The sequence below is a fragment of the Tursiops truncatus genome, chromosome 10 (assembly GCF_011762595.2).
Source record: "Tursiops truncatus isolate mTurTru1 chromosome 10, mTurTru1.mat.Y, whole genome shotgun sequence".
NCBI lineage: Eukaryota > Metazoa > Chordata > Mammalia > Artiodactyla > Delphinidae > Tursiops > Tursiops truncatus.
Genome location: NC_047043.1, coordinates 24,063,344 through 24,088,441, shown reverse-complemented (window position 1 = coordinate 24,088,441; position 25,098 = coordinate 24,063,344). Strand labels below are relative to the sequence as shown.

The following is a 25,098-nucleotide window of genomic DNA, read 5'->3' as shown; positions in this document are numbered from 1 at the left end:
GTCAACTTAATTTTTCAAATACTTGCATTCAAAGAGCATAAATGCAATAGATTGTTGTGTAATGAAAAAATCACTTTCCAGCAGGACTGGTTGTCAAATTTTGTTTTCTTGCTCCACGTATAAACCTGATACTGCCAACAGTTACACTTGGCCGCTGAGGAACATTTTGCGATATTAAGCAAGTCATATTACTCTTAAGTAATACTCATATTACTCTTAAGTCTCTTAAGTATATATGAAGGCCTAGATACAAAACGCACGAAGCATGACTCACATTTTACAAAGAGAAGTTTGAGGCAGAAGCGTTCAGTATTTTGTTGGCTCTCATAAAGCACATCAGTGGTAGACAACGTCCCTGGTGGCGCAGTGGTTAAGAAGCCACCTGCCAATACAGAGGACACGGGTTCGAGCCCTGGTCCGGGAAGATCCCACATGCTGCAGAACAACTGAGCTCGTGCACCACAACTACTGAGCCTGCACTCTAGAGGCTGCGAGCCACAACTACCGACGCCCGCGCGCCTTGAGCCCGTGCTCTGCAACAAGAGAAGCCACCGCAATGGGAAGCCTGCGCACTGCAACGAAGAGAAGTCCCCACTCGCTGCAACTAGAGAAAGCCTGTGTGCAGCAACGAAGACCCAACGCGGCCAAAACATAAATAAGTTTAAAATAAATAAATTTAAAACAACAACAAAAAAAACCTTTTTTTTTTTTTTTTTTTGTTCTTCCATGCCTTTATTGGTGACAGCGATGGACAACAACAATGCCAGGCATAGCAAGATACCTGGGGTGGCAAGCAGGCACTTGCTACATCAGTGCAGCTCAAAACCATCTCCTTCAAGAACTCTGCTCTTCCCGACACAACTTAAGCCTCCTCAGAGTGTCTAAGATAATAAAAGTGAACTTGTCTGCGACAATGATTTTCTCTCCCTGAAATATGATCCCCACTTATTTTCCCTTACCCCAAATCCCAAGAACAATAGGTTTTAAATAAATAGCACAGGGCTTCTCTGGTGGCGCAGTGGTTGAGAATCTGCCTGCCAATGCAGGGGACATGGGTTCGAGCCCTGGTCTGGGAAGATCCCACATGCCGTGGAGCAACTAGGCGTGTGAGCCACAACTACTGAGCCTGCGCGTCTGGAGCTTGTGCTCCGCAACAAGAGAGGACGCGACAGTGAGAGGCCCGCGCACCGCGATGAAGAGTGTCCCCTGCTCGCCGCAAGTAGAGAAAGCCCTGGCACAGAAACGAAGACCCAACACAGCCAAATATAAATAAATTAATTAAAAAAATATATCACAGAGATGTCTACTCTTGAATCATTTTTTCTTTCTTCTTGTTCTTTAAACTCCGAAGGCATTCAATCTTCAGATCATTCAAAACTGCAAGGACTCTTCACCCGAAATGTTCATCCAGTGTAACTTGATGAAGACAGAGTGCCAGGCATTAGATTGAGAACCTTCAAAACAAATGTCTGCCCAGAGATACATGAGGTACTTCAGCTCCAGTGCTGATTGGTTCCTTTCCTTGGGACTCTCCAATCCTGCCATACATGGAAGCTTTCATAGGCTTTTATTCTCTAAAGTAGGCACACCAGATCCACTGGGTGTGAGCTGTGTTCACTACCATTACTTCTTCCTTTGTTCTCAATTATGTCTGGGACGGTGGCTCTGCAGATCCCCAGAGGCCTTTGGACAACAGCTGTGATGGTGATGCTGACGGTGCTGAGCACCCCAGAGGCTGAGGGCAGAGACTCTCCACGTAAGTGCAGGGCAGCTGCTCCCAGAGCCACCACTCTGGGGACCAGGCTCTGAGGGACACTTGGCCTGGGGTGTGATCTCAGAATATTTCCTCTCCTCGGGGATGCGAGCTATGTTACATTCTCATTTCCACCTTCTAATGACAAAGTGAGGACAGTCCCCCTCCCACAGGCTTAAGCCTGGGGACATTATACCAGGGAGGAGGAGACAGAGTGTGTATCTACTACAAGTGCTGGGACAAAGTGAGCATGGGTAGTTTGTTTTAAAGAATTTCTCCAAAGACACAGCAGGACTTGTCATTTCAGGATCCCCCAAGACCTTGTCTGGACTTAATACTATGGGGTCCTGGGCTGGGGAAATGTAGGGCAGCAGTGGCCTCTGTAGTCTCAGAATTTGAGGAAAAGGACTGTACATTCCTGACTCTTGAGTGGAGGGTTCCTGGAAGCAAACTCCTGGTATTTGAGTGGAGCTGACTGGGTGGCCACCGACAGAATCTTAACCTCAAGTTTCACTGATTTATGGTCAAATAGTGACTTGAGTGGTATTCAGAGACTTGAGTTGAGGATGGATGGGATTTAGGAGAAAGGAGAACGTAAGAAGAGAAATATGTATATTGAGAAAGCATTCATTTCAGACACAGGATTAGTATCTTCAAATAAATTCTCTGTCAATCTTCCTAACACCCCTATGTGTAGATATAATGACTTTTTACACAATTATACTTAAGATACAGATACTCCGTTAAGTAACCCACCCAAGCTGGTAACTGTCTCAGTTTAATTGGAATCCAGTTTATCTATTTTGAAAGTCTGTGCACTTTCCGTGAATAAACCATCCTTTTTAGGACTAGGGCCGTGTCGGTCCCTTCTAACTACAAAGGAGTCGGGTCGGGGTGGCAGAAACGCAGAGGAAACCCACGCATGGGAAGGAAGGCACTTTGCCAGGGACCCAGAGAATGTGCCTGTCAGGACGAGGACAGGCTCCACTCTACAGCTCCTTTGTGATTCCCTTGAAGTCTTGTGCTTATGTAGACACTTGTTTGCCTCTGAGGTTCCCAGGATTTCGAGGGAAAATGACATTTCATGTGAGAACGTCCTGATCCCTCTAAGTACAGAGATGGATGTAAAACCCACCCGATAGCTCTGTTTACTCGGTTCTCAGGCTCAGGCAGGGATCACAGGCCCCAGGGCTCCCCTCAGAGACAGGCCTCCTCGCACGAAGGTCATTCTGGAAGCCCTCAGACGGGGCGGGAGGCCTTGGAAGAGCCGCCCGGAGGCTCCGGCTTCGCAGCGGGAGGCGCAGGGCTGGGCTGGGCCGGGAACCCGGGGTTGAGCGGCGGGTTTCAGGTTTTTCCGACCCAGCTGTCCCCGGGCCGACATCGCCCCGCCTGCCGAGCGGCTGCCGCCTGGCTGAGCGGCGGTGTCTCCCGCAGAGGATTTCTTGTACCGTTATATGTTCATGTGTTACTTCACCAACGGCACGGAGCGGGTGCGGGCCATGAGCAGATACATCTATAACCGGGAGGAGTACGTGCGCTTCGACAGCGACGTGGGCGAGTTCCGGGCGGTGACCGAGCTGGGCCGGCGTACCGCCGAGTACTGGAACAGCCAGGAGGACATCCTGGAGGAGGAACGGGCCGCGGTGGACACGGTGTGCAGACACAACTACAGGATTGATGAGACCTTAGCGGTGCAGCGGCGAGGTGAGCGCAGGCCGCCCTCCGCGGGGCCCACCCTCCCCTGCCGAGACTCCGCGCAGGGGTGAGGGGGCGGGGCCGCGGGGGTGGGATCCTCAGGCCCGCGGAGGGGACAGCGAGCCCTGGCGTTCTGCGCAGAGGGCCGGGGACCGAGGGCACAGCAGGGAGACGGAGGTTGGTAGCCCTGGAACATTCCCCGCAGAGGCGGGTCCAGGACTGTTCAGTATGGCCCCAGCTCTCGAGAGCCTCGTCCTGCGCAGTTCTTTCCACTAATTCTGCACGTTCCCGCCTCGTGCCTTTGGCTTCTTTGCTTCCCGAAGCTCAGGAGCTCAGCCTGGTGGAGTTAGGGCTGCTCCACGGCTGCTCTCAGGGCACCTTACACACGTGGTGATATATTACAGCCATGAAAGAATACATTTTCACTTTTTGGTTTCAAATCATTATTCATCTTAATCCTGGTTTCTTAAATAGATGTCACTGTATCACTTGTCCCGGCCCTCTTTCTGGCAAGGGACTGTCTTAATTATCCCTGTGTGTCTAGTACCTGACACATTGGCAGGTAGTATGAGCTCCATAAACCTTGCTTAAATTAATGAATAAATGTTCTCTGTTGCCCAGCTGCTTAGGCTCAAGAGAAAGCATAAAGGTAAATAGGATCTTAAAAACTGACCGTATTAATTATTCTTTACGATTTTGCGTAATGCTTTAAAGTAAACTCTCATTGACTTGGATCTTAACAATTTAGAATTCGTGGATGCAAAGCCTGAGGAAAAAAAGTGTTTAGTAAAAATAGAAACAGTACTTGAGTGTTGTTATAAGGCAACGTTTTAATTTCTTAGAAAAGCTCAACAAATGGCTGATATCAGAGCTAAAGTTTTGGGGTAAATAAGTTGATGCCATTTAATTACTGAATAAAAACTGTTTCAGGTTCCGTTGGCCTGCCTATCCGCTCTCTCCCTGCCAGCTCCCCCAACATCCACTGCAGGGGTAGACATTCTGAAAGTTAATTATACCAGTTTCATGAGCACCTATTGCTAGGCAATTGTCTTACCAAACACTACCTATACTATGCCACTTAATTTCCTTGGTGTTAGCAATCAGCATCACCACTTTATATATGCTAATATTGGTACATAATAAACAGTTTAAGTAATTACACACAGTTATTCACTGTCTTGAAGCCTCCCCCAAATACACAATAGGCATCATGTTCTTTACTACATGTATATAGAGTCTAATGGAAGCAAAGCCTCGTTTAAGCCAGTTATGACCAGAAGCAGCAATGAGTCTGTTCCTGCTGATTTTCAATGTTAGTGGGACAAAATGATACATTCAAGGGATTGAAAACTCACTGATTAATCCCTAGTCTGACCCTGGTGTTCTCTGTGTATGTTCACATAACTTTTAGCTTACTTTACCCTATCTTGCCTTCTCCTTCATCCTGATGCCACCAAGTACATACTTATATTTTTGCTATTTCAGTTCTTTTTCATAAAAATTATTCTAAAATTTCTCTCTTGAACTTGTGACCTCCATTTTTTACCCCCAATCTGTTTAAGACGAACAGATTTTATAAGTTCACCTGGCTGACCATGACTTTAGTCAGAGCCCAGGAAGAAGAACCTGATCAAGAGTTAAAGTCCAAACTGAAAACATGATTCTTTCCAGATGATGGCTCACGAGTACCATGTTATTGGGGTGACGAGACTGCCTGCCGATCTCAGCAAGTCCCAGTTATATTGTATGTTCATGTGACATGCTCACTAACCCGGGCCAACTTCTGCAAGAGTCTCAGAATATTTTCTATAGAGAACATACATGATAATTATGTCTGATTTCAGAGCAAGGCAGTTATTCTTAATAGCAAAGGGATGGCAGCTCACTTGAATGTTAAAAGAAAATTAGGGGAAAAAAGTAAATGAGAGTACATAATGTATTATCAAATAGCTAAAACACTACATGAAATATTTACTATAGTTTTGCACTAAGGGAATGAGGGAGATGCAATAAAATGGCTGCAGAGATAAAGGATAATACGTGTAAAACAGGTTGGGAGGTGTGTCATATTTGACCATGAGTAGCAATCTGAGAAGATAAAGGAATCGAGGCATGGGCAAACATGATGTTTTATCAGTGTTACTTGTTTTCACGGTTTCCTTTCTTTTCCTTCAAAAATTACAAAATTTTGACATAACACTTGTGGTTCTTTTTTGTTTTTATTTTTTGTTTTGTCTTTGTTACTAGATTGCAAGTTCTGTAAAGGCAGGGGCCACAGTTTGTTGTTTATCTTTGGGTCCCCAGTGCTTGTCAAATTTATATTTGTTGAATGAATGAATGAATGAATCAAATAAAGTATATGTGGCATAAATGAACTCGAGATGGAAGTGTAGGTATTTAATTATATAAGTTTTTGTGGGGAGTTCGCCACAGAATGGCATTTGAGCTAAGATGAGGCTAAAAACTGAGAGGGATGCTTTGTTGACTGGTAAGAAGTGCTCTCGCTCTCGAATTCTGTATTACAGGGCTGAGGGTTATAGATGTAGCCTGTTTGAAAAGCACTGCTTTGTAGGAAGGATGTGATGGTCACTGTTGTCCCATTTTACTGGACATAGAAATGTCTGTACTTTCTTAATTCTCAGTCCATGGGGCCATGACTACGGTTGATCATCTCATGGCCAGCAGGTGAGAGTCAAAGTTGCTGGATTTTCTCTACTGTGGGGAGCACAGAACCTAACAGAAAACAGTGTCACTGACCTAGCACAAGTCACTAGAGCTTATCCTCATGGTCACTTCTAGATGGAAGAGTGAGGGGGAACAAGTCCACGTTTATTATTTTATTTAAAAAATGTTATAAATAGTGCCTTGTATAATATAGCAATTTATAATTTTAAAGTGCTTCATTTTTATCAATTAGTGTCAACAGAGTAACTCCCATAGAATGATTAAAACTGTCTCTTGAGACTCTGAAAAGTAAACTGACTAATGTTTTTATTCAAGCTAATAAAGTGGTCCAGGTTAGATCCAAATCCAAGATTTGGAATCCAAGGATCTTTCCACCCTGGTACCAGGGAAGGACTCTTCCCAGTGCGGAGACTTGCTGTGTGGTCTCACATCTCACTGTGTCTTTTCCTGTCTGTTATTTCCTCAGTGGAACCTACAGTGACCATCTCCCCATCCAGGACAGAGGCTCTAAACCACCACAACCTGCTGGTCTGCTCGGTGACAGATTTCTATCCAGGCCAGATCAAAGTTCGGTGGTTCCGGAATGACCAGGAGGAGACAGCTGGCGTTGTGTCCACCCCTCTTATTAGAAATGGGGACTGGACCTTCCAGATGCTTGTGATGCTGGAAATGACTCCCCAGCAAGGAGATGTCTACACCTGCCATGTGGAGCACCCCAGCCTCCAGAGTCCCATCATGGTGGAGTGGTGTAAGGGGCACTTGGTTTCCTTTCACCGTGGGGCCCACGGGACAGGGGCAGATAGAGCTTCCTTGGTCCATCCCATCTCATCCCTTGTCCCCAGAATCCCTACTGAGCTGGAAATTACAGGACACAAGAGTGCCTCTTGCCTCATATTAAGGGCATCAGAAGAATCCTGATCTCATTGTCTTTCCAGATACAGGGAGCTCACTCTACACACCAGGGCCCCAGAGCCCAGCCCTGGTAGCTCTGAAGGATTGACTGGTGACCAGAGTCTTAGGGCGTAGGGTTATGGATGTGTCCCTGAGGAGCAGGGACCCACTTTCCCCTTCTCCCACCCGTCCACTCTGTCCAAGGATCTGTTGGCGGGTCCCTCCCCTAGGGGTAGTCAGAATGGAAAACTAGGTTCCCCTGGCACCTCCACCTCCTGTATCTCAGACTAGACTTTAGGCTTCTCAAAGGGACACCCCGCTTTGGTGTGGGGACAAACCCTGACACTCAGGCTCTGATCCCTAGGGGCACAGTCTGGATCCGCCCAGAGCAAGATGCTGAGTGGTGTTGGGGGCTTTGTGCTGGGGCTGATCTTCCTCGGGCTGGGTCTCATCATCCGTCACAGGAGCCAGAAGGGTAAGGAACTCTGGGGAAAAGGGGAAGACGGGCTGTGACTGAGACCCTCTGTTCAGGGAGGCCTGTGCCTCTAGATGTAGCTCTTTCCTCCTGACCCTGAAAGGAAGGAGACTAGGCTGGTGGTGGGCGGAAATGGAACGACCTAGGGAGACATTGGAGTCTGATTTTACTGGTTGAAAAGTAGCCCTTTCACAGAGGTGACAGGTGGGATTTATTCTAGGGCTTCCTTCTAGTGGCAGTTCCATTCATTTGGCGAGATTTTATTTTAGGGCAGTTAAGGCCTTGTGGGTAGAGAGGATGGGTAGGGAAGAAATATATTTCAAATTAAGTTGCTTATCTCATTTCCCTTTGGGGTGGGCAAGACACTTGCTGTTTGTGTCATGAGACCTTTTGTGGGACCTCCTGGGCCTCCACCAGCAGGTACTGTTTTTGCTCTGTTTCACTGGGGGTTATGGGGACAGGTAAAAGAGGGAAGGGTGTGAGGTGAGTATACCTGAGCACAATGGTCTCATCCGTGGCCTATTTTCTGCTATGGGATCAAGAGTTAGGGGAGAAGTTCACCCAGTTTCTGTAGGAAGCTCGTGAGGTTGTTCTCCAGAATCAGGCCATAACTTTGGTGGCCTCTTTCTGTGAAACTTGGAGCCAGAACTGTGGTGTTAGTGCTAGACACCAGGATGATACCCACTTTGTGCCACATGTTGGTGACTACTGCCTGTGGGCATTTATAGTGACTGAAAGAGGCTATGCGTGGTGGAAAGAAGGTGAGTTATTATCTAATTTATTAAAAGTTTGACGTCTTCATGTCCCCCAGAAGGCTAACAGCTGCTCCCCAGCCTTCCACACATCTGTGTCAGGCTGAAGTGTTGTGCCCTCTTCAGCTGATTCACCTCTACACAGATGTTAGAGGAGGTGATGGTGACATGCCCCGGACCTCAGCTTTCTCTGTCGGATGCTGCAGGCCGAGAAGAGGTGAGGGGGCACGTCCCTCAGGGTGCCATGTGCTGATCACTCTCTCTCTTCTCCAGGGCACTGACTCCTGAGGACGCTTTGACGGGGATTGGTTTTTGCTCTTCTGCAATAGCTGCCTGTTCTTGCCCAGAATTCCCAGTTGCCTGTCAGCCTGTTCCTCTGAGATCAGGTTCCTCCATTAACTCTAACACAGTCACCAGGTTACCCCTTGCCCTGCCCCAAGAATTTGACTGTGATGCTGCTTCCTGCACTGACCCTGGAGCCTCTGCCGGTGTACTGCCAACAGCGTCTACTGAACATCTACTCAGACCCCAAGGGATTTTTCTGTTTGCTTTCTCCCTCTGCAGACTGCTCAAGAGAAGCACATTGTAACCGTTACCTGGCTATAGGGTATATCGTAATTAAACATGAATATGAGTTATCTATACCCTGAGCCTTCTTTTTTATTAAGTTTATGCTAATCATATATTTTTTTAATATTTATTAAGACTCGCGCCGGTTTTCAGTTGTGGCACATGGGATCTTCGTTGCTGCATGCGGGATCTTTAGTTGCGGCATGCGGGATCTAGTTCCCTGACCAGGGATTGAACCCGAGCCCCCTGCATTGGGAGCACGGAGTCTTAACCACTGGACCACTGGACCATAGGGAAGTCCCTATGCTAATCATATATTTTTTATTGAGGTATAATTGATATACAACATTATATTAGTTTTGGCTGTACAGCATGATGATTCAGTATTTGTATATATTTTTGCAAAATGATCACTACAATAAGTCTCGTTAACATCATCACTATAGATTGTTACAATATTTTTCTTGTGATGAGAACTTTTTAGATCTACTCTTCCAATGACCACCTGTCAGGGTTACAGGAAGGAGGCCTCCCTTGTGGGGAGATTAGATAGTTATCCAGCTGTCAGACCAACACACAGGCTGGGAGCTGGTTGAGAAGCAGGCTGTACCCAGGAGTCTGATTCAGCAGCTCTGGGTAGAATCCAGAGAATCTCTGCTGGGAAACCACTGGAGCAGATCAGTGGATTCCACAGTGGTGGGAAGAATGAAAAGGACATCTCCTTCATATTTGCGTTTTATCTAAAAGTTAAAAAAAGGAAGTAAGCTTACTAATATTTGAGGTCTAGTGAATCAGACAGTCTCGTGTCACAACTGAGATGTCACATAGAATACTGTAGGTAGAGCAGGAGTATTCCATCACTGAAAGCTGCAGCTGTATCTTCATTTGTTCACTCACATTAGCATGTTTCCATGTCTTGTAGTTTACTGTGCCCTCTTAAAGAAACTTACGGACTATATTATTTTATTTTATTTTTATTATTTTAAATAACAGAATTGCAAATGGTAGAATCTTTACAATATTTTGAATGAAATGGGGAATAACCATGAAATCTTTTGTGTCACAGAGAGGTTTGTGGGTTATCCTGGGTCTAAACAATTAAAGCATGGTCAAATTAAAAAAAAACTACTCTTTTAGCAACTTTCAAATATACAACACAGTATAATTAACTAGATTCACCATGCTGTACATCACATCCCCAGGACTTACATATGTTATAACGGGAAGTTTGTGCCTTTTCACCGCCTTCATGACTTTTGCCCACCTCTGGCAACCACCAATTCATTCTCTTTATCTATGAGTTCTTTTCTATTAAAGATGCCACATGAGTTAAGTGAGATTTTATGGTATTTGTCTTTCTCTGTCTAACTTATTTCACTTAGCATAATGCCCTCAAGGTCCATCCATGCTGTTGCAAATGGCAAGATTTCATTCTTTTTATGGCTGAATAATATTCCATTATGTATATATACACACCACAGTTTCTTTATCCATGCATTCACCAATGGCCACTTACGTTGCTTTCATATCATGGCCATTGTAATTAATGCTTCAATGAACGTGGGGTGCATAGATCTTTTTCAAGTTAGTGTTTTTGTTTCCTGTGGATAAATACCCAGAAGAGAAATTGCTGGATCATATGGCAGTTTTATTTTTAATGTTTTGAGGAACCTCCATGCTGCTTTCAACAGTGCTGAACCAATTTACATTACCACCAAGTGTACAAGGATTCATTTTTCTCTACATCCTTGCCAGCACTTGTTATTTCTTGTCTTTCTGATGATAGCCATTATAACATGTGTGAGGTGATATCTTTTTTAAAAATATATTTATTTAATCTTAAAAATTTATTTATTCATTCATTTATTTTTGTGGTGATACCTTACTGTGGCTTTGATTTGCATTTCCCTATTGATTAGTGATGTTGAGCATCTTTTCGCTTACCTGTTGGCCATCTGTATGTCTTCTTTGGAAAAATGTCTATTCAGATTCTCTGCCTTTTTTTTTTTTTTTTTTTTTTAAGTACGTGGCCCTCTCACTGTTGTGGCCTCTCCCGTTGCGGAGCACAGGCTCCGGACGCGCAGGCTCAGCGGCCATGGCTCACGGGCCCAGCCGCTCCGCGGCATGTGGGATCTTCCCGGACCGGGGCACAAACCCGCGTCGCCTGCTTCGGCAGGCGGACTCTCAACCACTGCGCCACCAGGGAAGCCCCTCTGCCCATATTTTAATCAGACTTTGTTTTGCTTTTGAATTGTATGATATTTTTATACATTTTGGATATTAACTCCTTAGCTGATATATAATTTGCAAATTTTTTCCCCATTCAGTAAATTTTTTTTTTGTTTGGTTGATAGTTTCCTTTGCTGTGCAGAAGCTTTTTAGTTTGATGTAGTCTGACTTGTTTATTTTTGCTTTTGTTGCCTTTACTTTTGGTGTCAAAAAGTCATCACAAAGGCCAATGTCAAGGAGCTTACCATCTATGTTTCTTCTAGGAGTTTCAAGGTTTCAGGTCTTATATTCAAATCTTTAATCTATTTTGAGTTAATTTTTGTGTATGGTGTAAGATAGTGGTTCATATTCTTTCTTTCTCATGTAGCTGTCTACTTTTCCCAACGCCATTAATTGAAGAGACTTTTCTTTTCCCACTGTGTATTCTTGGCTCCTTTATCGAAAATATGTGTTTGGCTTTATATTTGGGATCTCTATTCTGTTCCATTGATCTACGTGTCTGTTTTTATGCCAATACTATATTGTTTTGATTACTATAGTTTTACAATATATTTGAAATCAGGGAGCTTGATATCTCCAGCTTTGTTCTTTCTCAAAATTTCTTTGGCTATTCTGGATCATTTGTGGTTCCATATGCATTTTAGAATTATTTGTTCTAATTCTGTGAAAAAATGCTATTGATATTTTGATAGGGATTGCATTGAATCTGCTTTGGTCATTTTAACAATATTAACTTCTTCCATTCCATGACCATGTTATATTTTTCCATCGGTTTGTGTCATCTTCAATTTCTTTCATCTGTGTCTTATAGTTTTTAGAGTACAAGTCTTTTACCTCCTTGGTGAGATTTATTTCTAGGTATTTTATTCTTTTTGATGCAGTTGTAAATAAGATTGTTTTCTTAATTTCTCTTTCTGATAGTTTGTTGTTAGTGTATAGAAACACAACAGATTTCTATGTACTAATTTTGTATCCTACAACTTTATTGAATTAATTTATTGCTCTAATAGGTTTTTGGTGGTGCCTTCAGGATTTTCTATATATACTGTCATGTTGTCTGCAAACAGTGCTTCTTGCCTTCCAACTTGGATTCCTTTAATTAATTTATTTATTTTAGTCTGATTTTAGGACTTCTAATACTATGTTGAATAAAAGTGGCTAGAGTGGTCATCCTTGTTTTCATTCTGATCTTAAAGGAAATGCTTTTGGCCTTTCAATGTTGAGTAGGGTGTTGGCTATGGGTTTGTCATACATGGCCTTTATTATGTTGAGGTATGAACCCTCTATACCCACTTTGTTGAGAGTTTTTATCATAAATAGGTGTTGAATTTTGCCAAAAGCTTTTTCTGCATGTATTGAGATGATCATATGTTTTTTATTCTTCTATTTGTTAATATGGTATATCACCTAGATTGATTTGCAGATGTTGAATCTTGCAGCTACAAAAACCAGGGCACCAGAAGAGTGTAAGAGCTCCCTTCTGAGAGCTACTGGCACTGTGGAGCGTGGCAGAGGAGAGTGAAATGATAGTGCCCACCCTCCAAGTTCTCTGGAAGGGATTACAGTCAGCCTTTAGATTTGTGTTTAATTAGAAGCTTCCCCCTCAGGCTTTAGCTATGATGGTAAGCTAATAGTCCTCTTTCACAGAAATACTGATCTCCCGGGTCTGTTGCTTCTTACTGTGCTTCTTACTGTGCCCTGTGGTTGGTAGCTGTTTAAGAACTTTTCTACATTTGTTATAGTTCTTTGTCACCCCTGAGCCTAGTGTCACCCTAAGCCAGACAGTGTAGAGGCATCTCCTAGCACCAGCTGGAAAAATCAGGGCACCAAAGGTATACGCTTCTGTGGAGGGCACCAGTGGGCTGGAGCAAGGCAGGGGGAGAGTGCAAAGATTTTGTCCACTGGCTTCTGTTGCATGCAAGTACCTCTATGGCCCCTTAGAATTGTGCCAAACCAGAAACCTGCCCCTCAGGCCAAAACTCCTGGACAAAAAATAAGCCTCTTTCTCAGAAAGACTGGGAATGTGTTTCAGTCTGCTATTTGTGCAGTACCCTTGGGGTGGTAGTCTGCCAAGAACCGTATCTGATTGTTACAGTCCTATTGGACCTAGGAGTGTGAATCTCCCTGCCCTCCAGAACCAGGTGATCCAAAGACATCCCACTGGGTTGCAGCCACAAAAACTGGGACACCAGACACAAAAACCAGGACACCAGACCCAAGTAAAAGCTCCCCTGCAGGAAATACTGGTGCTCTGGAGTGTGGCACAGGAATAGTGTGACGATAGCACCTGCTGGCTAGCGCGATACAAAGTGGGAGTGTACAGATGGAATCCCTGAAAAAAAAAGGCGTAGGATAAAAAAATAAAAAGGTGTCTGCCCACCTTAGCATAGCAGAGGGAGAGTGCGAAGACGGTGGCTGCCAGCCTCCATCCCTGGGGAGTATCCCAGCAGACCCCTGCTCCTTAGGCTGACACTTTAAGGTCATCAAATGAGCCTCATTCCCATAAAGTCTGGGCACTTTTCAAATGGCTTCTGTGCTGGGACCTGGGTCGAGTGAGTCTGTGTGTGAGCCCTTTAAGAGCCATTTCTTGGTTCACTACAATATTGTCTCATGGACATGAGAGCCATTGGCTTTCAAAGCTAGAAGTTTTGGGGACTCATCTCTCAGGTGCAGGTCTTAAAAGTTGGGGTGTCTATATTGTGGTGTTCACACCCCTTGCTCCTCAGGGAGAAGCTCTGGATTTTGAGTTCCTTCCCAGTTGTGGGTTGCTGTACCTGGAGAAGGGTTTATGGAAAGATAATGACTCAGCCTCTCTTGCCTTGATGTGGTTTCCCTCTCATTTGCCTGATGTGCAGGTGTTGTTAAGCCAGTTTTTAGTTTAGTTATTTTTTTTTTCCAGAGGAAATTGTTCCATTTATAGCTGTAGACTGGGTGTGTCCATTGGAGGAGGTAAGTTCATAATCTTCCTTCATCAACCTCTTGTACCAAACTCTTTCAGCAATTTTGAATATATCATCACCTTCTGTCCTTAAACGTAAGATTTCTTTTGAGAAATCTGATAGCATTATAGTTTCCCTCATAAGTTATAAACTTCTTTTCTCTTGCTGCTTTTAAGATTATCTCTGTCTTTGATTTTTTACAACTTTATCATAATACATCTTTGAGAAAATCTCTTTAAGTTGAATTTTTTTTTTTTAAGAAGATGTTGGGCGTTGGAGTTTATTAATTTATTTTTGCTGTTTTGGGTCTTCGTTTCTGTGCGAGGGCTTTCTCTAGTTGTGGCAAGAGGGGGCCACTCTTCATCGCGGTGCGCGGGCCTCTCACTGTCACGGCCTGTCTTGTTGCGGAGCACAGGCTCCAGACGTGCAGGCTCAGTAGTTGTGGCTCACGGGCCTAGTTACTCCGCGGCATGTGGGATCCTCCCAGACCAGGGCTCGAACCCGTGTCCCCTGTATTAGCAATCAGATTCTCAACTACTGCACCACCAGGGAAGCCCTTTAAGTTGAATTTGTTTCTTAACTATGAGCTTCATGAACTTAGATATCCAAATCTCACCTCAGATATGGGAAACTCTCAGTGATTATTTCTTTTCTTTCTTTTTTTAAAGAGAGTGATACTGGCAGGGCTATTTTATTATTTATTTACTTATTTTTTTGCATTAAAATTTTTTATTGGAGTATAGTTGATTTACAATGTTGTGTTACTTTCTGCTGTACAGCAAAGTGAATCAGTTATACATATACATATATCCACTCTTTTTTAGATTCTGCCATTGTTTCTTTAAATAAGCTTTATGTTCCCTTCTCCATCTCTTTTCCTTCTGGGACTCCAATAATTGACAGAGGGTTACATTTGATTGTATTCTACAGATCTTCTAGGCTTTATTCACTCTTTTTCATTCTTTTTTCTTTGTTTTGTTCTGAGTGGATAATTTCAAAGTTCCTGTCTTCTAATTCACAGATTCTTTCCTCTACTTGATGGAAAGAAGATGAAAGAATCTTCCTCTTCTTTCCATCAGGCAGAAAGAGCATTTTTTGTTGTACTTTTCATATCCAGAATTTCTATTTGTTTTTTTTTTTAAGATTTCTATTTCTCTATTAAACTTCTAATTTTGTTCATGTATTGTTTCCCTGATTTCATTGAGCTGTCTTTCTGTGTTTTCTTGTAGCTCACTGAGCTTCCTTAAAAGAGCATTTTTGGGTAAATTATAGACCTCCACGTCCTGGTGTCAGTTACTGGAAGATTATTTTGATTCTTTGGTGTGTCATGTTTCCTTGATTTTTCATGTTTCTTGAAGTCCTTCATTTCTGTCTTTGCATTTGAAGTAGCAATCACCTCCTCCAGTCTTTACTAACTGACTTTGGGAGAGAAACACGTTCTGTCAGTCTTGCTAGGGATTCTGAGACTCTCTCAGACCTTTTATGGATATGCCTGTACCACACTTCTTGCTCTCTCGTGGCACAATGCTTAAACTTGTATGCCTTCTCTTGATTCTGCAATGTACCAGGCTGGCTGCTGACAGCTTCCCTTTTGTTTTCCCAAGAATGGAGCTGAAGCTCAGGTTCATGTTCTCTCCCTGGCCTACAGATTTGGGCTGGCTTTCTGTGCTACTCATTAGTTGTCTGCCAAAGCTCACTCTTGCTGCTGTCAGGAGTGCACACAGGGAGCTGGCCACAGTGTGGGGTGTGTGTGGGTGAGGTGCATGGGGTGTTGGGAGTGCCTGTGGGCAAGCTGATGGGATTCAGTGGTGAGGTATCCCCAGTGGCTTGTTGGTGGATATCTTGAGGGATCTGCGCCTCTTTCATATCTTCCAAGAGTTCTATCTGCTACTTTGCTGGCCTCTACTCACCCCCAGTAACGTAAGTTATGACTCACTACTCTGGATGGGGTGAGAGAGAAATGGCAGTTTCCCGCACAGCTGAGGAAGACAGGTGTTCACTCACATGCTCTCACTTTCCTTACAATTATCCTTACAGGATAATTCGTGAGTTGAGAAGGTCTCTCTTGGCACCAAGCTGTGCTGCCTTGGGGAGGAGTAATGCTGTTCCTCCTACCCTCTCCAGTGTGTCCAACTTGTATTTCTTTGCTCCAGTGGTGTGCTGGAAGTTCTCCACTGGAAACCTGGACTTCCACAAAGGCTCTCTCACCTATGAGTAATTGTCTAAGACTGTTCTCTGTGGGTTCCCAGATAATAGCTAAGAGGGGCTGAGCCAGTTCATGGGCCATTGCAGGGTCCCTAGCCATGACTGAGGTCTGTATGCTTGTTATCTGATGCATGGTCGGCAAGACTCCTCCTGGATTCCTTAGCATATGGTGTTGGATCCCATAGCTCCCACAAAGGTATCTTTATCCAGGAATGGATACCAAATTGTTGTTAAAAGGGGGATATGAACGAGAGACATCTTGTTCGACCATGTTGCTGATGCCACTCCCCAAGTACGTTCCTGTTTCCTGATTAACAACCTCACTTAACTAAGTCATATTCTTAATCAGCTTCCAATAAAGCTATGTGTGCTAGGTACATTTTATATTCTTTTATGTCTAACAGTATTTTATCCTTTCTTCATGCCTAATTGTGATTTTGAAAAGGTATACATTTATTAATAGAAAATACTTTTCCTTTAGAACTTCCAGGCCTTTCTCATTATCTTTATGATATAAGTATCTGACGGTTTAACAGTGTCTGTTGTCTGTTTGTTTTGTTTCCCTCATTGGGATATTTTATGATCTTCTTTTAACACTTGAGATTCTGAAATTTTAAAAATGATTTAAAAAATTTTTAATGTATCTAAGAATGAGTTTTTTTTCATTAATTTTGCTAAATATCTGAAAGTCCCCATTCCATGTAAAGAATTAGGTCTTTTATATCTGGAAAATTTTCCTTTACTTGTTTTCATAAATTTCCCCCTTCATTTTTCTGTATCCCTCTCTAGCTCTGTTACTTGATGTTGCCAGGTCTATTCTCTGTGTCTTATCTTTTCTACCATATATTACATTTCTTTGTCTTCTTTTTCAGGGAGAAAATTTCAAGGAGGTTTTCTTGATTTAATTTTTATATTACATAATAATAATTCTATTATTATAATTTTTATATTATTCTATTATTTTTTAAATCTTCCTATTACATTTTCCAATTTTTTAGCCCGTCATTATTACTTTTATAGAGGAAGTATCTTTTCACTAAGGATTCTAATTAGAAAGAATTGAAATAGCTTGCTTGCTCTTACATAAACTTTCTCTACTAAACTGTAATAATTTTTGTTTTATTTTATTGTCATACTCTCTTTTTAAAAAGTAATTAATTTGGCTGCATCAGGTCTTAGTTGTGGCATGCGGGATCTTTCATTGTGGTGCACGGGCTCTTCATTGCAGCGTGCAGATTTCTCTAGTTGTGGCAAATGGGCTCAGTAGTTGTGGCGTGCCCTGCGGCATGTGGGATCTTAGTTCCCCGACCAGGAATCGAACCCACGTTCCCTGCATTGGAAGGCAGATTCTTAACCACTGAATCACCAGGGAAGTTCCTCATACTCTCTTTCACACTGTTAGATTTCTCAAACATTTGCTCTGCCCTCTTTAACCTTGTCCTTCACTTACTGTAAACCATCTTGTTTCATCTCAGACATTTATGCAAGCCTTCTCTAAACACCAAATTATACTTGGTTCCTGTGCAATACTCTCTCACATTACCTTGTTCTTTTCCTTTATAAATTCTTCAGAGTTTGTACTTGGATGTTTGTGAAACTGTTTCATGTATGTATGCTTCCTCCTATTGGAATGTAAATTCTTCAAAGACAATAAATGTATCTGTTTTCACATTACTTTAATACACTCAGAATGTAGTATGGTATGTATCACAGCATCGCTTCTAAGTGACCATTTTTACATTATAGATTGAACTAGTAATTATATTTAATAAAGTTTGGGGTTTAGCCCAACCAATAACAAAGTGAGCATTACTTTGCTTTCTTTTGCTATTATTCTTTGTTGTATACACACTCTTTAGGGTTACATTTCTGAGAGGTTCTAAGGTGTAGAACAGGATTTGGATGCTCAGTGTTTCTTAACTGCAATACAAATAAGGAAAACCTTAAAAACCAAAATAACTTCAAACAGAACGCTTCTCTGCTTATTTTTTCTTTTGGCTTTCCTGGAATATCTAAAAAAAACCTTTGTATTATGGAACATTTCAACTATATACAGTAATAGGGAGAATAGTACCATGTATCAACAGTCCAGTTTTAAAAATGATCAGTTCATGGACAATTTTGTAAATCCACCCATTTAATATTATATGCATACTGGGTTATTTTAAAGATAATCTTAGACAATATATAATTTCATTGATAAATATTTTACTATGAAAATCTAAGATATAACAACTTTTTAGAAATATAACAGCAATGCCATTACCACACCTAAAATTATTTCTGATTGTCTCAATAATTTTTTTTGTTTGTTTGTTTGTTTTTGCGGTACGCAGGCCTCTCATTGTTGTGGCCTCTCCCATTGCGGAGCACAGGCTCCAGACGTGTAGGCTCAGCGGCCATGGCTCACGGGCCCAGCCGCTCCGCGGCATGTGGGATCTTCCCGAACCGGGGCTCGAACCCACGTCCCCTGCATCAGCAGGCAGACTCTCAACCACTGCGCCACCAGGGAAGCCTCTGTCATAACTTTTAAAAGCTATATTAAGATGAGTACAGACTTATTTCTTGGTTTTTGTATTTCTGCTATAACAAATCTACACCATGGGAGAAGAGTATATATTATCTTCAATGATGCCTGAATTAGGGGGGTGGGTGACAGTGCCAAGAATGGGAACAGAAGGAAGAGAGAAATAATAATCTCAGCTAAGATAACAACATATTATTAGGCTACACAGGTTGCTCTTGTGTTACTGGGCATGAAACATGATCTGAGAAACGAAATTAAGGGGCCTAAAGCATAAGGGAACAAGGTCCTAGTCAGCCTTGAGATGAAAGACAGGAAAAGTTTCAATAAAAGGAGGATTCATTGCTTCCATGATGACACTGGATCAGGGTCACTAGGGATTAGGTAACTGGGTGGAATACGCCAGTGATCCCATGGTATGTAACTATTGAGAACAGAAAAAAATCATCAGGTGGTCAGGGGGAGAATTCCGAGGTATATGTGAGCTTTAAGGGATAAGTCCCAGAGAAGAGGTGAGAGGAGGAGTGTAAGAGGAGAGAAGCTATATGAAGATAGTTCTAGGTCACCTAGCATGTCCACTCTTCTGCTCTGGTAGACGGGCAGTGCACCTGCAACAGGACAGACATGAGACTGATGAGTCCTAGGGGCCTTCTGTGTAATCATCATGACCTTTCCCAGTTCTCCTCAACTTTTCAGCCACATTTGAGTCCACAAACCTCTTCTCACTTTCTTTCCTCCTGTACTGTCTCCAATGCTAACAAATCCGAATCCTTACCTTCCCTTCTAGGGTGCAACTCACAAGGGCCCTTGGTGTCTGGAGGGACCACCTGAGCGCAGGCCTTGGATGATGAAGACGGTGCCCACCACGATGCCTACGAGGCCCACAGTCAACCCCAGGGCGCAGACCACAGTCTCTGTCAGCTCTGACATAGGGGTTGGAATCTCAGGTTCTGCAAAAGTGAAGTTGTAAAACTCAGAATACAGAGTGTTGGTTCATGTGCATGTGTTTGGGATGGGGCAGGAGGTGTGGTGTTCATTCTACAAAGACTCAGGGCAGCAGGCTTAGGGAAGAGAGGGAAGTATATCTTTAGAAACACTTGAAGTGTGGAAACAAGCTCTGGACCGTGTGATTTAGGGGCTAAAAGGCAGGACATTCTGTACTTGATAGAGAAGAGAAAGTATCAAAGGGGTGGAACTCGTACATACCCCAGTGTTTCAGCAGTGGCTCCTCCAGGCCCCAGTGTTCCACTTTGCAGTCATAAACATCATCATCAGAAGGCAGGAAGGTGAGATAACTGATCTTGAGGAAGGAAAGATCATTCTTCGTGAGGAAGCTGATCTCAGAAACACCCTCTCTGACTGTGTGTCCGTTCCTCAACCATGTGATGTTGATCACAGGAGGATAGATGTTGTCCACAAGACAGATGAGGGTGTTGGGTTGACGCAGCAACACAGGGAACTTAGAAAACACAGTCACCTCAGGAACCTCTGTGGTGAGAAAACAGCACTGATGTGAAATGAGGATAGCTCTGCCCTGAGGTTCTGCATTGCATCCTGGGGGAGCCCTCCCACCAACATTTCCCAGTCTGACAGTGGAAGAGCTCTTGTTTCCCTTTTGCTTGGGAGATGCTATTCACTGCCTCTGCTTTATCCCCATGTTCTCTGTGGGCATGCTTGTTAAGGAGGGAGGTCTGTGGGATTCAAGGGATATGTTATGGGAGTAGGGATCCTTATATTACATGGAAATATGTGATCTTTGAGAAGAGGGAGGATGAGGGTCCAGTAATTACTATGAGAAAATCTGGGGACTCCTTGGAAAGGAGAGAGTTTTATAGAGTGGTGAAGGGTATCTCTCCTTAGGGAACAAGAGAGTGAGGCCTGGTATGAAACAATAGTTTCAGTAAAGAGAGGCAGAATGGTGGACACCTACCATTGGTAACAGGGGTAAAGTTGGAGCGTTTAATCAGGATATCCAAGTTATGTTTCACCACAGCTATGTTTCTCAGGGCACGCTGTGGGTCAAAACTTGCGAATTCGCTAAACACAGGCAGCCGCCAGACAGTCTCCTTCTTCTCCAGGTCCACATAAAACTTCTCATCTCCATCAAATTCGTGGGTGTACTGGCCAGAGGGCCCAAAAGACTGGTAGATAGTTGTGCCATAGGACGCAACGTGGTCAGCTGATAAGTGAAGGTGAGGGGCAGGAAGGTGCAAAACAGAGGGAGAGGAAAGACCCGTGTTAAACAAAGTTACAGAAGAAACAACTCTCAAACATTGTAGTCTTCACCTCTGGCACAGTCTCAAAGCAAAATTCCCAGCACCTGTTTCCTTCGCCCTCAGTGTTGGTAGCTGTCCTGTTAGAATCCAGTCTGTCTTTCCACTATAACATATGCTCAGAAGGGTGGACTTTTCACAGGCCCTGTTTACTGCTATTTCCTGCATGTCCAGCTCAGTACCTGGCACATTGTAGGCTTGTGATAAATATCATAATGGAAATAAAGAAGAAAGAAGGGAATGAATGAATGATCATGGTGTTAGTTTACTTCCCTTTGCTTCATAAGTTTTCTTTCTCACTTACTTCTTTCATCAGTTAATAACACATTCATTATGGTTCCTCTCCCCTCAGGACTGGCTCAGAGCAGAACGTTTTCTATAAAAGATTCGTTTCTTATTGATTGATTCATTGATTGATTGATTGTGGTACGCAGGCCTCTCACTGTTGTGGCCTCTCCCGTTGCGGAGCACAGGCTCCGGACGCGCAGGCTCAGCGGCCATGGCTCACGGGCTCAGCCGCTCCGCGGCACATGGGATCTTCCCAGACCGGGACACGAACCTGTGTCCCCTGCATCAGCAGGCGGACTCTCAACCACTGCGTCACCAGGGAAGCCCCATCTTATTTTTTTTAAACCAAGGAAAAGCACACGGAATCTTATTATTTTAAAAGAGTTTCCTCTAACTGTTACAGGGTGTAAGAACGAGTATGACAAGGACAGTGACAGTATTACAAAACATATAAAGAATAAACAATGGTTTTAAGTTGTCTGTTTTGTTAACAGTAGTGATCCTTAAAGGAGAGTGCTTGATTGCTTCTGAAGTAAGAAATGGAAGTTTTATTTTGGATTTCTGTTACTTCCCACCCCTATTTTTTTCTTTAAGGAGGTTACTAAACTTCTTTTTCTGACTCAACACGTATTTGTTGAGGACTCAAGGTACTGTGCTGCCGTTTTCTTCAAATGGACAATATACTTTTCTGAGGATGCCAAAGCAGAATGGCAACCGGTTCAGTTGGACTCTACTCAAGTAAGCCTGACTGGACAATTTTGTCCAGACACATACAAGCCTTTTATCATTTTCTCTTTCCTTCCTTCCTCAATTACTGAGCATCAACAGGGTTTCAGACATTGTGGGAGGCAAAGAGTAAAATATCAATCAGGCATGGTCTCTGCCAACAAGGAGAATATTGATTAACGGGAGAGTCAGGTGAGTAAAGGAGCAAGTACAGTGTTCTGTGCTGAATTCTGGTATGGATGTATCCAACATCCTCATCTGACCTTAGCTATTAATCAAACCAAATGACATTATCCTTTCATGTTCCTTGGTCTTTGCAGGGTCTGTTTTTTTTTTTCCCCCTGAAATGAAATTATCTGTTAGGATTTCCTGGACACCTCCAGTTCATTCTTTTTTAAAAATTTATTTAATTAATTAATTTATTTATTTTTGGCTGTGTTGGGTCTTTGTTGCTGCGTGCGGGCTTTCTCTAGGTGCATCCAGTGGGGGCTACTCTTCGTTGAGGTGATCAGGTTTCTCATTGTGGTGGCTTCTCTTGTTGTGGAGCACATGCTCTAGATGCGTGGGCTTCAGTAGTTGTGGCTTGTGGGCTCTAGAGTGCAGGCTCAGTAGTTGTGGTGCACGGGCTTAGTTGCTCCACGGCATGTGGAATCTTCCTGGACCAGGGATCGAACCCATGTCCCCTGAATTGGCAGGTGGATTCTTAACCACTGTGCCACCAGGGAAGCCCCAGTTCATTCTTGAAGTTTCTGCTTAGTTACCAACTTTTTAGCTAAGTTCTCTCATTACACATATTTTTGCTCACATTATAACCTCCAACCTCTCCATCCCAGTGTCCTGCTTTCAAGTCAATCTATTCCTCATCATTACCCAGCATGACCCCTTGGTTGATCACTTAAAAGGCCTTCCAATGTAGCCTCCTTATCCCTGTAGTGAATATTCTTGACTCCTTTTCAACCATGGATGTATGCAATTATTCTCTTCATCGGCTACTTGTCCTGAGTTGCCAGCACTGAAGAGCATCGCACTGCTGTGCCAACTGGAACCAATTCACTTTTACAGCTTCAGCCTCAGCTGCATCCATTGCCCTGCTCAGCAATACTCCTTCTGTTTTTCTGCACCATTTTCTTAGCATTACTAATCTTAGTACACTCCATGGGGCAGATAGCATGTCTTTTCATTTTTGCATCCCCCAAACTTAGCTTGCTGCGTGTTCAAGAATGAGTACAAAATGTCAATTACTATTCTTGAGGATCACAGAGACTTTGGGGAAGACTGACAAGCACAGAGGTAGCAGAATTATATGACAATCAGAATCAGCAGTGACCAGGGCTGCAGTATGATTGTGAGCCCTAAGCGCTGTTGCATAAGCAAGCTTTCCTCCATAAAAATATTAAAAGTCATATTTTATGGCCATACTGGGATAAAGACAAATATAATCTAGGCTAAACTAAAAATTAAAACATTTTCTTCTACCCTAAAAGTTCATTTTTTTTTCTAATTAAAATAATAAAATACTTTCATGGAGCCCTATAAGCACTGCAGGCCCTTGGCCTGTGTCCCCTGTGCCCAATGAGGAAGTCGAGCCTGACCAGGACACTCTAGTGTGACGCTGAAGAAACAAAATTTAGAAGTGCTCTGGAGAAGTACGTGAAACTTCCACTACCACACACAATTAGAATGGGAGCATTCATGGTTAGCAAAGTTGCTGAAGATTAGAGTAACCCTCCATTTCACTTCCCTTTTGAACTACCTGGCCTTTCTACTTCGGTTTTTACAAACTCACTCAATGTCTATAAAGTAACAAAGATGTGGGCCAGGGATGGATCCTGGAAGGAAAGGAAGACGAAGGAATGTAAGAAAAGAGGGTGGAAGGAGGGGGACAGCAAAGGCAGAGGGGCCTAAGGGACCAAATAAATAATCTGTGCTTGCCCATTCTTCTTGAAGGACTTCCTTAGATGGGGCAAAGAACTGGTAATTTGGGCTAACAATTTGAAAACAATATAATTTGATTCATCAAGTTTCTTATCATAAAGTTCTCAATTTTAAAATAAAAATAAGGAAATTTCTTACTTTGTTAAAGAAAATAAAGCAAAGCTACACTTGTAATGGTAAAACTAAAAAAATAAGAATAATCTTTGACATTTGTGTGTCTTAATCACTTAGAAAGCATTTCTACGCACGTCTTTTACTTGGTTATTTGTGAGGTGACATGTATAAGGTAACTGAGGTTAAGTGAGGACCCTGTGGTAAAACGCCTTGTGTAAAGGCATTCTGCTGGGCTTGCTTACCCTCTCCCCACCTGTGCGAGATGACAGCATGAAAATGTATGTAGATCTGAGACTGAAAAGGTCACCCTTCTTTGTATCTACACAGTATACAGAATTCATGGAACTGTTTACCCCAAGATACACTTTAGGAGAAATATACAAAAAGCTTCAAAATTTACTCAGAGAAATTTAGGAGCAATAGTTCATAAAATTTTAGTAACAAAATATCCACTTATGGAAATGTTTCTAATCTTTGAGGCAATAATGAATGAATGCCCTAGAGCCCTCCAGGACATATTCACTGGATCCAATATCAGAAACAGAATAGTGTCCTTGGTGAGCTCTGCAACAGCACAAGTAGCAAAGAGAGTGGGTCTGGACTCTGGTTTCCTGCAGGAGGAATGACTCTAAGTTTTAGATTTGCTTAATATTGGGAACGCTTTGAGGAGTTGCTATTGTTTCTAGGCCAAAATCTTTTTTTCCCTTCAATTCCCTGTTCCCCAACTCTAGTCCCCACATCCCTCAACCATGCACTCACCCACAATGTCTTCACCTCCACAGGGGCTCATCATGATGGTCAGGGTGAGGGTCCCCAGAATCAGAGCTCTGTTCAGGACCATCCTACTTTAAGGTGGTCTCAGCAGTTGCTGTTCTGAGTTGCAGAGCAATGATGAGGGCTGAGCTGAGAAGGAACTCTGTAGACACCCAAACCACACTCTGTAGACACCCAAACCACACTTGGCCAATCAGAAAAATCCCCTATGATGACACCTCAGTTGCCAGATGAAGACTTTGTACTAAGAGGCCTCGAAGGGGCTGGGAA

The 25,098-nt window shown here is 43.1% G+C and overlaps 2 protein-coding genes across 5 annotated transcripts in view; one reads left to right on the top strand and one right to left on the bottom strand.

Moving 5' to 3' along the window:
- The first annotated feature begins 1,586 nt into the window (after positions 1 to 1,586).
- The window catches only part of LOC101336370 (DLA class II histocompatibility antigen, DR-1 beta chain), an 85,966-nt gene continuing 62,454 nt past the window's right edge, over positions 1,587 to 25,098 (top strand). Inside the window, exons 1-5 of one of the 2 annotated variants that reach the window (XM_019949737.3) lie at positions 1,587 to 1,756; positions 3,188 to 3,457; positions 6,600 to 6,881; positions 7,389 to 7,499; positions 8,525 to 8,895. In XM_019949737.3, coding sequence (XP_019805296.2) covers positions 1,648 to 1,756; positions 3,188 to 3,457; positions 6,600 to 6,881; positions 7,389 to 7,499; positions 8,525 to 8,532 — 780 coding nt within the window. In that variant the 5' untranslated portion in view covers positions 1,587 to 1,647 and the 3' untranslated portion in view covers positions 8,533 to 8,895. Of the gene's footprint in view, positions 1,757 to 3,187; positions 3,458 to 6,599; positions 6,882 to 7,388; positions 7,500 to 8,524; positions 8,896 to 25,098 lie in introns of those variants that run through there. The other variant, XM_073810600.1, reaches the window with a different exon arrangement.
- Positions 14,638 to 24,971, bottom strand: LOC101328860 (HLA class II histocompatibility antigen, DQ alpha 2 chain). Of its 3 annotated transcripts, none has more exons than XM_019949739.3 (6): positions 24,814 to 24,957; positions 21,039 to 21,188; positions 20,649 to 20,897; positions 19,925 to 20,206; positions 19,494 to 19,668; positions 14,638 to 17,524 (listed from the first exon to the last, which is right to left on the bottom strand). In XM_019949739.3, exons 1-5 carry the CDS (start codon positions 24,893 to 24,895, stop codon positions 19,514 to 19,516), a joined length of 918 nt encoding a protein of 305 aa, XP_019805298.2. In that variant the 5' UTR covers positions 24,896 to 24,957; the 3' UTR covers positions 14,638 to 17,524; positions 19,494 to 19,513. The 3 variants fall into 3 exon arrangements, with proteins under 3 accessions (XP_019805298.2, XP_019805297.2, XP_004317963.3); XM_019949738.3 differs by lacking the exon at positions 14,638 to 17,524 and adding an exon at positions 17,854 to 19,326 and having other exon boundaries at positions 24,814 to 24,956; XM_004317915.4 differs by lacking the exons at positions 14,638 to 17,524; positions 21,039 to 21,188 and adding an exon at positions 17,854 to 19,326 and having other exon boundaries at positions 24,814 to 24,971.

What these genes read in the sequence shown, in the direction of transcription:
- LOC101328860 (XM_019949739.3), bottom strand. Translation starts at nt 24,895, where the DNA reads ATGGTCCTGAACAGAGCTCTGATTCTGGGGACCCTCACCCTGACCATC. An exon ending in TGGAGGTGAAGACATTGTGG is followed by an intron (nt 21,189 to 24,813) that starts GTGAGTGCATGG and finishes ATTTATCACAAG; the next exon opens with CCTACAATGTGCCAGGTACT. An exon ending in ACTGAGGGCGAAGGAAACAG is followed by an intron (nt 20,898 to 21,038) that starts GTGCTGGGAATT and finishes TTCACTTATCAG; the next exon opens with CTGACCACGTTGCGTCCTAT.